An 11,833-nucleotide genomic window follows, 5' to 3' on the forward strand; every position below is an offset into this window, starting at 1 on the left:
TTATAATGATGGTACTTACTTTGTAGGGCTGCTGTGACGATCAAATGAGATTCAGTATGTAAAGCACTTAGCACAGTGTTTGGCACATAGAACGCTCTCAGTAGATAACCAATTATTATTAATGCTATTAACACCTGAAATTTTAATATATAGACACATGCGAATGCATGTATCCATCATTCTGTGTGTAGGCATCCATATCCACCAAAAGCCATTATTCTGTAATTCTTACTACAGTAATTCAATTTTTATGACTCATAAAATCTGGACCATGTTATGGATGAGAAAATAAAAACACATTACTAGTACTTCTTGCAGTAAACAGCCCTGGACAAACCCAGTTTCACAATGCAGTTTCTGCCCTGGATGGCTGCTTTCTCTCTAAGCTGTCGTTGTCTTTTTATTTTCCCACCCATATGTCCATTTGGAGATGTGTCTGTCTACAGGTAGGCAGCTGCGAAGAAACATCAGGAGTTATTTAAACACGATTCTTGCTTTGCCTCTAATTGGAGTTCAGAGGAAAAATCAAAAGGACAAACATTCCAGGCATCACACTTAACAGAATACTAACTCTGAAAGATTTTTTTTTTTAAGTTCCCTCTTAAATGTGTTTATTTTATTTAGCTCCAACAGAAATAAGCTGGTGTGTGTCTTATCACCCGCCCCCTTTCAAACCGGCTGGTGTTGAAGTCCAGAATGGCTTTCTGAATTGTATCTGGGTCTCTCCAGGTATTATCTGTAATAATATTTCTTATATGTAGAAAGGTATGCAGACATTCACATGTCTACTTTGGGTTTTAAACCAATTTTACGCTTCTCTGAGGAAAAAAGAAGGAGAAGAAGAAGAAGAAGAAGAAGAAGAAGAAGAAGAAGAAGAAGAAGAAGAAGAAAAAGAAGGCAGAGTGCAAAAGTTATTTTAGACGTGTAGTTATGCAAACCCTTCAACACATCCCGAAGGTGCCAGCCTTGTGCTTATAAGCAGTTTCAGAGCATTTCAGGTGTTCGGCATAATTTGCACTCTGATTGCTGCGCTCTCGCTGTGTTTGAGCTTTTTTTTTTTTTTTTTTAATCATTATTATTATTTTATTTTTTCCTTACCTTCAGACTAGCTCCCCGTTTCAAAGCGAAAGGGAACTACTGACAAAAATATGAAGGTGTTTTATCCTCTACTTAAATTGTAACTTTCCTTCAAATATTCTCCTCCGCTTTTGGGGGGGGTCCCCGGTTTGATCACGCGTGGAGGCAAGCGCGATCTTCAAGGAATAAAAGTTGAGTCTGCAGTTTCCCGGAGAAGTTTTGAAACTTCACGTTGGAGCGCAGCGCTGCTTGCTGACATTAATCGGGCGGCAAATTAACTTCCCCTTTCCTTCTGCTTTGTCTCTGCTTCCAGTGACGGTGGTGCTGTTCGCAGCTTTGAGGCGGCAGCGGAAAAAAGAGCCTTTGATCATTTCCAAAGAGGACATCAGAGACAACATTGTCAGTTACAACGACGAGGGTGGCGGAGAGGAGGACACCCAGGCCTTTGATATCGGCACCCTGAGGAACCCCGAAGCCATCGAGGACAGCAAATTACGCAGGGACATCGTGCCCGAGGCCCTTTTTCTGCCCCGACGGACTCCAGCCGCTCGAGACAACACCGACGTCCGGGATTTCATTAACCAAAGGTTGAAGGAGAACGACACGGACCCCACCGCGCCGCCCTACGACTCCTTGGCCACCTACGCCTACGAGGGCACCGGCTCGGTGGCCGAGTCGCTGAGCTCGCTGGACTCGGTGACCACGGATGGAGACCAAGACTACGACTACCTTAGCGACTGGGGCCCGCGGTTCAAAAAGCTGGCAGACATGTACGGAGGCGTGGACAGTGACAAAGACTCCTAATGCGTTGCCTTTGTCACCTCGCAGTCCGCCGCCCAAGGACCTGCAGTGGCGACGCCCGCCTCCGTGTCCACCGCTCCGCGAAGGCTTCTCGGTGGTGCCCGTTCCCGACGTCGACGGCTGCAGTCCGGGGGGACCCAACGCGAGGGACTTTTTTCTAGTACACTTTTATGAGCTTCCAAGAGGCAAAGGTTTATTTTTTAGCGCATCCAGTTATCCATGTCGGTCAGCCCCCCAGGCCCCGTGCTGGAAGAGAGAACCAGGAGTGGTATTTTCCCTTGCTCTCCTAGGGCGGGTTGGGAACACGCTCAGTGTCACTGGCCCGGCCTCCCTACCACACTCCATTGACTCAGGTCAGCTGACTGCTCTGGCTGTACATTTCACACGCTAATGAGATGAGGGACTGTGCTTTAACGATAAAAATATAGTTTTAGTGGGAAGAAATGAGGGAGGAACAACTGTGAGGTTGGTCCGGGTATATCCGCTCGCAAGGAGATGATGGACTGTGTATATTGGGTGTGTTATATGGGTGTGTCCCAAAGTATTTAAAACGGCATTTGCCTGTCCTATGTGTTCTTCAAGAACTTTTTCCGGCACCAGTGACTATTCAAAGCATCAAATCCACCAGTGTTTTAAGATTCTGGGTCCTCTTTAGGACTAGAAACAAATCAAATGGTAATATTAAAAAACAACAAACAAAACATAATGATATCTCATTCCTGGCCACTAACTCATATTTTCTTTTTATATGTTAAACACACAAAAGTTTGCCCTTGCACCGTATAAAGAGAAAGGGAAAATAGCTAATGATGTCAACAAAGGAAATATTTAGCATATTTAAAGCTCGGGCCACCAAATGTACTACAGATCACTTAAAATTACTTCCACCATCAGTATCAGTAAACTAATCACAAGTAAGTCTAATTGTTTCAAATTCTCAAAGAAACTTTTCTGAGACAAATTTTAACTCCTTGTCTGTAGTTGTTGTCAGTATTATTCTAATATACTGGAAAGTAGCCGTGTGAAGTACAATTCATATTCTTGATGCTTCGTACACAATTAAGTTACATTAGTAAAGGTAGATTAGAAAAACTCAAATCCTGCCCTCAGAGTTTAATGGGGACATGAGAGCCAGCCACACTTGAACCTGATAACTTGTCCTGCACATATGGAAACATCTATATATTTATATGATGTGATATAGGTGTATTGTTGAGATCACAGTGAAAAACTACACATTACATGTTTGGAAGATGCTTACGAAGGGAAAAAATTGATTCCCTTCAACGAGAGTGTTTAAGATGGTATTAAAATGATAGTTGACATTCAAAAGCATTAATATTTTTCCATTGTTTTTAACTTCGTTGCTATGGCAACTCTGCCATCCTTGTCTTTGAACCAATGATAAAGTAATGGTCTCAAACTACAACAGAAAAGTAATGTACAATCCATCCAATCTATTATTTCTCTAATTATGCAATTAGCATCATAGTTATTATCCAGAGGACCCAACTGAACTGAACTAATCCTTTTGGCAGGTTCAAATCATTTATTTCATATGGCTGTTCTAATGATTTGTATCATTAGAATCTTACATTGTGCAGTCATCAGAAAATTCCAAAGTACTGTAATGAAAACATTGTTGTTTCAAAAACTTAGAAAAGAAAAAAAAACCCAGGCTCTGTATATATCTATATATCTATATATCTATATATATTATGTACTTAAGAATATGCTGACTTCAATTATTAGTCTTAGGGATTTATTTTCAATTAATGTTAATTTTCTACAGATAATCTTAATGTCATTTCCATTTGGAGATACTGTCATATGAGCACATACTTTCTATTTGGAACACACTGTTGTTTAGTTAAGTTTTAAATAAGCGTGTTACCCAGGAAGTAAAGACAGCACCCTTAAAATAAGAGAAATGTAGTCTTTTGGGTTAACCAATTAGAGTGAAAAGTTTTTTAACCATATTATTCCTTGTGTTTCCTGAATGGCTTCCTATTTTGTAATGGACTTCCCTGTATACTAACAAGTATTTCATGTTTTCAGGGTTTTCTTTTGCTAGTTCTTCACACACACACACACACACACACACACACACACACAGGAATGCAAACAAAATACTATGGGAGGGTTTCACTGTAATGAATATCATAGTCACAGTTAAGTGTTGAAAAAGATAGCTTAGTAAAGTTAATTAGTAAGAACTAGTTATTCATAGCAATAGAATACCACCTTAATCACATGACTTACTGTAAAATTAAAGAGCTCTCTGTCCTTATGTTTCATGTCATGTAATAAATTGTATCAAGAAAGATAGTCCTGTAAAAAAGAAAGTTATCATCAGAAGTCTTCCTTTTGAACTTTTGGGTTAATTGGAATGTCTGAGGGTTGACGCTAGCAACTTCCAATGTTTAACGGTAAGGTTTATTCTCTCCTCATAAGTGAAAGTAAGTAGTTCTGTAGTGGAATGTTTGAGATGTAATTGGCAGGTATATTATCCCACCTTGAAGACGGTACAGTGAACCAAGAACAAGTGAATATGACTAAATATTGAAATAACTGCTTAATCTCTTACCATAAAACCTGATGATGAAGTGACTCTCTAAGAAATTGGATAATTTAAGACTAGAGCTGAATATTTTAGTACTAGGGTCCTGTAAGTGTTCTCTGAAAATTAATACTCTCTGATGTCATGGAAATAATGAGAGCCATACTTCCATCATTCTGTGTGTGTCTCTCTTCCTTCCCACCAGGATACCGGGTCAAGGATCCCAGTGAACATAAATGATTATTGGAGGAAAAAAAAATTAGTTTTCAGCTCAGTTTTCAGAAAGTCTCTTTCCTGATAGTAGATGTTAGTGACAAGAAAGATGGCAGGAAAATGGGAAGAGGTAAAATTTAATATTTGCTTTGGTCACTGAGAAACTACAATTCATTCATTATAAGCAGATGACTTTTATGGATTGCTTCAAGGACATTGAGGCCCTTCTGAAAAATTTTTCCCCTCCATTCAAAGGGAAGAGTTTCTTCAAACCACTAAGATGTTCCCTAAAATAAGCTGGAATTTTTAAAATGTTAAGCTGCTGTGCATAAGTTTACAACCCCATCACTTCATGGCCACTTTCTGCTGAAAGGCCTAAACATTTGTCCCAAAATAAAAAATGAAATCAAATGGGGGAAGAGATGGTTCCATGGAATCATAAGTGAGGGATTCTAGGCACAGTGAATAAATGTTTTTTTACAGAGCTTTTTAGCCTTATAGTTCAGTTGCATAAAAGGAGTTTCAGATACAAATTGACTCCATTTTCAAATGGAACAAAACCTGGTGATTCAATTTTAACTCATTAAAAAAAAAATTGGCTTAGTGTTCATTTTCAGCTCCAAAAAGTTGTACAAAAATTTCTTAAAAGTTGAATCTCTATCTTGGAAGCATCCAAATTTTGTCAATCCAAGTTAACTTTAGAGTGTTTCCATTACTTTCATTTTTAAGTACGTCAATATTAGATGTCCTGATTTGCTAAGCGAACCTTACATCAAATGCTTTGCCTTGAAATCAGTATTTCACTGAAGATAATAATATATAAACTATGAGTTAAGAATTCCTCAATTCTATAAACTTGAGGACCACAAAAGTATATAGATGAAAGGGAAGAACAGAGTTGGTTCTTGGGCCCAAACTAAATATTTAAATCAGACACACCTAAATTAATTTTCCCTAGGAACCAAACCACCGAATAAATTATCTTACCCTACTCCCTAGTTTTGAAGCAATATAATTACTTTGGAAGAACGCTCTAGAAAGTCATGATTCCCCACTATTTTGAAAGGTATCCTCTAAAAAGGATCATTTTAGAGTAATTTTATTCTTTATGTTTTTGTCTAGATGAAGTCTTTTTTTTGAATTGTGACAGGGCCAATGCTTGACACAGCCAAGCATTTATATTTAACACTAAAACCCAGCCTCCTTTATCAGGTTATAAGAGTAGAAAGATTAAGACTTAGTACATGGATCTTCAGGAAGATGAACTATTTTCTCAAGTCTAACAAACAACTTTCTTTTCCAGAGAATACAGAATTACAGAATGGTCTCCTTAAAAGTTCAGTGACTATTAGGTTTGCAGCATTTTTAATCTCCCTTTGGCATCTTTATGGAATAGTTTTCTAAAGGGGTAATTCTCTCTACTAAAAAATATCAGACTCTGACCGTATTCAGTGTGCAGAGGAATACCCTCTTATAAAGGAAATATGTTGACTCGCACACTTGTTAAAAGTTAATAAAGAAATAGCTCATTTTTAAAGCCAGAAGTTTATGGTCTCTGCATCGTCAATTTAATTTAAGCATTACTGAGACAATCTTTAATCTACTCCGCATTTTGTAATACCTTATTTATGATGCATTTTCATTTTTTAATTTGGGGGGAATGTTAGTCCGATAGATGAAAGTGCCAAAAGGAGGTCAAATGGAAACAAAGCCTATTACCCACTGTATTTCAGACAGGACTGAGGCACTTAGCCTGAGAGCCACCGGGTTATTAGATTAATTTCAAAAGAGCTTTTACAAGTTGCTTAATTCCATTTTTTTTTAAACCCATGGACCACAAACTCAAATTTCTCTTCAAATGGGGTTAATCTGACAAATGAGGCATGGACCCAGCGTTGTGGAAAAAGCATTCCGCTATAATGAGATCTTGGTCTTTCTTGCGAGACAGTGTTATTTATGTAAATATGTCTAGAGGCACCTTCTATAAGCTTTTAGTTTTCTATGATCTATTAGTTTAGTGTTTATTAAGGAATCAAATGTATAGAACTACTAGACATTCAGGGCGAATGCTGTGTAGCAAACCAACTTGTCTGCTCGAAAGAAACATAGGAACACTTCAAAACCACCGTATTGTTCTGTTTGTGATTATTTTCATTGCTTTGAAAGTAAACTGCCTAAGAATAGGCCTTATAATAAATACTACGTGCGTCCTCAGTAGTACCAAGCTAAGGCGATTTGGCATTCTCCTACTGTGATTTGTGATTTTAAATCCAGAAAATAAAAGCTTTTTGGTATTGATTGTTTTTAATTAAAAATACTCCCAAGTATAAATTGAAGCTGATGCCACCCTTGAAGATTTGCTGGCTGGGATGCTCAGTCGATGGCTTTTCTCAGTATCATTGGTCCCTGGCAATGAGAACACCTGATGGAAACAACCCCTGCTCAGCTTTCATCCACATTTCTAGCTGGGGATATTTTCATAACTTCACAGTTTACATGAGAAAGTTTCCTGTGTTGGAAGGAGAGGTAAGACAATGACCTTACAGCTCAGTGTGGCCGCGCCTTTTGTTGTAGTCAAATGGCAAAAAACACGCTCCTTGAAATGGCTTCTTTTATTTTCCTTTGTTTTCTTAGACGTATACATTTGAAAAGAATGCAATTTAAAAAGTGATTTCTCACAAAGAGTAAATATGCCTTTTGCAAATCAATTTTTGTAACAAGTTATTTATATGATATTACTTAATAAACTGTTTTTTTTCTAACTTGTTTTTTTTCAATTCTCTCAACCTATTGTTTTTAATCAGAGATTTCAAAACAATGTACATGCTGTTACACACTTTATATCTTTCTAAATCTGCTGTTTGAACCTCTCAAATAGCTAAGTAAAGCCAACTTGTTATACGATAATTAGCTTGTAAACAATAGTTTCTCCCAGCCAGCATTATACATCATTGGTACTGCCCTGCAGACTCCTTACTGCTGGGGCATCAAGAATTCTACTGTTATTTATGGAATTGCTGTATTAAGAAGAAAGCTGTTTATCCTCCTGGTAATTGCTTTAGATAAAGAAAGACAGTTCTATATTTTTGCCCATCCCAACTCTCCATCCTTTATTTCACTCCCATAGAAAAGCAATGTCTATGGATCTCTGATTTTAAAAAGAGCAAGAAAAAGCAAGAGCCAGACCAGAGGGAAATAAGGATAAAATCCTTCCACCATTCTGATACTATGAGTAAATAAAATGTTTTTAGCATATTCAGAGCTATAATATTTCATATGCTGGTTCTTTTTTAAGCTGCCTCCTATTTCTACAGATGCTGTTTCATAATTTTTTCAGCTGAGAGAATTCATAGCTTTGCAAAGGAGATTTTCATTTATTCATTCATTTGTTCAGTAGTAGGCAGTCCACTGTGTGCTATGAAATATTCGACAGTAAGCCAAATAAATATATTTTCCCTTCTCTCCAGAAGCTCATGGTCCAGGAGGAAGGGCTGCCATAAACTCAAAAGTATAGTATCCACCTGAAGGTGGCAGGAAGGTGTCTTCAGAGAGGTAGAGATACAAGTGTTCACTGAAAGGAGAAACTATTTCTGCCTGGCTGGAGGAGTGTGTGGGAGGTTTAGGAATTAGTAGTACTGAGATAAATGGAGATAAGAAACCAAAATGAATAGCAGGGGAAAGAAAGAAAAGAGGGATGTTTAAGCAATGCCATTGATCTCAGCTGAGACTCCCTGAAGGAGACCATGCTGGGAAAATTCACATGGTGCCAGCACACGGAGGATCATTAATACCATAGCAGCTGGTCTTGTGATTTTTTGTGATTTTTTTTTTGCCATGTGGTTTAACATTATTGGTGGGAAATAGAAACCCATGGAAAGGAATGATCGTATTAGAAACACACATTTTTGAAGGGCATGTACATTGCACAGTAGTATGCACGGTGTACTAGAGCTAAGCCTCTCCCCTGCGCCCCCAGATCTTCATGACCCCAAGGCAAGTGGGGTCTGTAGGATCTGGGAAACTACCTTGACCTAAAGGTAACATAGGCAGGAAGGGCAGTGTGCTGTCACAAGGACCCAGCTCAGGAAGCAGATTCCTGCAAACGTTTAGACAGTCTAAGCCATTTCCCATCACCAAAACAAACCACTTCCCATAATAGTTACTAGTATGTATTAGAGTAATTCACTCTAGCTGCTGTAACAGACAAAATCCAAAGTCTCCATAAAGTTTGTCTCACTCTTACGGTGTTCAGGGTGGTGGTGAGCCTTTCTCCCTCTTGTAGGTATGCCATTTGGAGCATCCTGCCTCCAACATTTAAAGTGGCCAGGGAGGAAAGTTTGCTGAATGGTCATATGAGATGTCTCTAGGGGGGCAGGGCCTAGACATGGCCTATATCGTTTCTACTCATATCTCATTGGCCAGAACTCAGTCATATGGCCCCAAACTAACTGGACAGAGGCTGGGAGATGTAGACAGGCAAAGACTTGTGTTCCTGGTGATAACACTCTGGTGAGTGTAACTTACATGTAAGATATACTTAATATGTATCTGCCACTTATAGGTTCAATGTCTGTCAATCTTGCAATATCATTCCCAATTCCCTCCAGTTTCAGTCATCATAATAAGCCACATCCCATAATAATCATGGGGTTGTTATCAAAAACGCTAATAGGAAATCATCCACAAATTGAAACTTCATTTTGAAAACCTCTTTATTTTTTTAAATGTTTGTTTGTTTGTTTGTTTGTTTATTTATTTATTTATTTTGAGAGAAACAGAGAGCAAGCGAGGGGCAGAGAGAGGACAGAGAGAGAATTCCAAGCAGGCTCCCTGCTGTCAGCACAAGAGCAGAACATGGGGCTCAATCTCATGAACCATGAGATCATGACCTGGGCCAAAATCAAGAATCAGATGCTTAACTGACTGAGCCACCCAGTTGCCCCTGGAAACCCCTCTAAAAGCTATTAGTCTGCCATCGCTGACTTCAGTGCCCATAGTAGATATTTCTAATTAATTGACTCATAGATCTCCCAGATGTAGCCTTAGAACCCCTAACAGGAATGCCCTAGTGGCCATCAACAATAGAATAATATGGACCTATTTGCTATCCCTAACCTAAGAGATTAAGTTCTCCAGTGGAAGACATATTTTTCTTTTTTCTTTCTTTTTTTTTTTTTAAATGTTTTTAATTTATTTTTGAGAGAGAGGGAGACAGAGAGAGAGAGAGAGAGGCAAAGAGAGAGAGAGAGAATGGGAGCAGGGAAGCAGCAGAGAGAGAGGGGGAGACACAGAATCTGAAGCAGGCTCAAGGTTCCAAGCTGTCAGCACAGAGCCCAACGCGGGGCTCAAACTCACAAACCATGGGATCGTGACCTGAGCCAAAGTCGGATGCTTAACTGACTGAGCCACCCAGGCACTCCAAGACTTATATTCTTTCATTTTAAGTTTTGTTGACTACCCACTACTGACATTTGGGAAGAGCATTCTGATCCTCAGATTGTGAAAATTTTGGGATAATTAAGGACGCTAAAAGGCTCAGCCTGCCATTATAATTAGCCTACATCTTTGTTTCATAAATCTGAACCAACAAGCATGTATCTCTTTGTTGATTAATTTCAGCTTGGGGATGGGGGGTGCATCTCCCCTCAGCAATACTCCTGAACCTCTGCATTCATTCTGCAAAAGTCACATGAGAACCTGTGATAGGCCTAGCACAAACCAAGGTGATAGGGATACAGGGGTAAAAAGACAAGAGACACTCCCTGCTCTACATATACCCTTCTCTCGAGGACTGCCATGATTGTAATCTCGCATTATTAATCTTGGTTTGCCTGACTAAACATTTTGTGTATTGAATGACATCCTGATTCTTTAGATCACTTTTCTAGGTCTCATATTCCTGAATTCAATACTTTTCTAAATATGCTATGAATAGATATGGCTCTTTAAAAGAAGTAGATTGTCTCCTACTTCTGTCTATGATATACTTATTCCTTTTTTTAAATGTCTTTCTTGACATATTAGATCATCTTTATTGCTTCCTGAGCCATTTAGTCTCAAAAACTAAACTTTTAATGGCAAATATGTCTTGTTTGCACATTGGTAAGAAAATGTCTCCTTATAGTCAGTAAAGGATAGGTTTTATTAAAGCTTTTAACTTTGCTTAGCTGCCTGATAATAGTGCCTTACTTTTATATAGCACTTTAGAAAAAACTATTATATACATGACTTAATATAACTCCCACAAAAACCCTGCACAATAGGCTATACTATTCCCATTACACAAACAAACAAAGTGGGGTCATTTGTCCTGAGGTCCCATCACAGGAATTAGAACTAAAATCACTTCTTTTAACCCAGGTGCTGCAAGACTACCACTGAACCCTACATCTTCTTCTTTGTATGCATAGTCCCATCTCATCCATGTGAGAGAAATATTTATTGGGAGGGAAAAAGGATTCTTTTCTCCTTTCTACAAATTCAGATGAGGTTGGACTCTGCTGAGGGCTGTAGCCTCAAAGACATTCCTATCTGTAAGATCAGTCTAAATGCTCTATGAAAAAAAAAAGACTGAAAAGCAAAAATCTGCCTATTGACCCCAGTTATCCAACTGATTTCAATGATAAAATTAGAACAGTGTTCCCAAAGAAAAGTATTCCCAAGAAACATAAACTTCCACCCAAGACAGCAAAAGCTTTAATTGTTTATGTGATAATAATCTTGACAATATCGATAGTTCAGACATCAAATTGTGGTAAGCCCTCTGTTGGGAAGCAATGCCCTATAACAGGAGAGGGAAAAGGCAAGGAATGAGGATGTCCTGTTGCTCCTTAAGCAATTCAGATTTCATAACTGAATCAGGAGCTGTGGAGGAAGGAGGGAGACTTGCTCTGTCCACGAGCACCCATTAACTCCTGGCACCCTACCCAGTAACATGGTGGCTGTGAAATCCCCAGAAAATCCAGCTGCCCAGTGAGGTGGTGTCTGTGTGGCAAAGCAGGAGCTACAAATCTTTGCTCATAAACTACAAGTAATGCATTTTCCACATTTTTCTATAACTGAGCTTAATTTCTGTTTTGGACCTTAATCCTGTGAGCAACAGAAAGTCAACATTAGTCATTTGGGGTTTCTTTCCAGAAGCCCTCCCTCATATTATAGTGAACTTCTAAGAGCCTAAGATGA

General features: G+C 38.7%; 1 protein-coding gene across 4 annotated transcripts in view; it reads left to right on the plus strand.

The window, feature by feature from the left end:
• CDH6 (cadherin 6) overlaps positions 1–7,413 on the plus strand; it is a 130,098-nt gene extending 122,685 nt beyond the window's left edge. For all 4 annotated transcript variants that reach the window (XM_040494535.1, XM_040494542.1, XM_040494550.1 and 1 more), the window contains one exon: positions 1,391–7,413. In XM_040494535.1, the coding sequence (XP_040350469.1) occupies positions 1,391–1,881 (491 nt within the window). In that variant the 3' untranslated portion in view covers positions 1,882–7,413. The remainder of the gene's footprint in view (positions 1–1,390) is intronic.
• The last annotated feature ends 4,420 nt before the right edge of the window (positions 7,414–11,833 follow it).

The sequence above is a fragment of the Herpailurus yagouaroundi genome, unplaced genomic scaffold (assembly GCF_014898765.1).
Source record: "Herpailurus yagouaroundi ecotype Mexico unplaced genomic scaffold, PumYag 29, whole genome shotgun sequence".
Classification (NCBI taxonomy): Eukaryota; Metazoa; Chordata; class Mammalia; order Carnivora; family Felidae; genus Herpailurus; species Herpailurus yagouaroundi.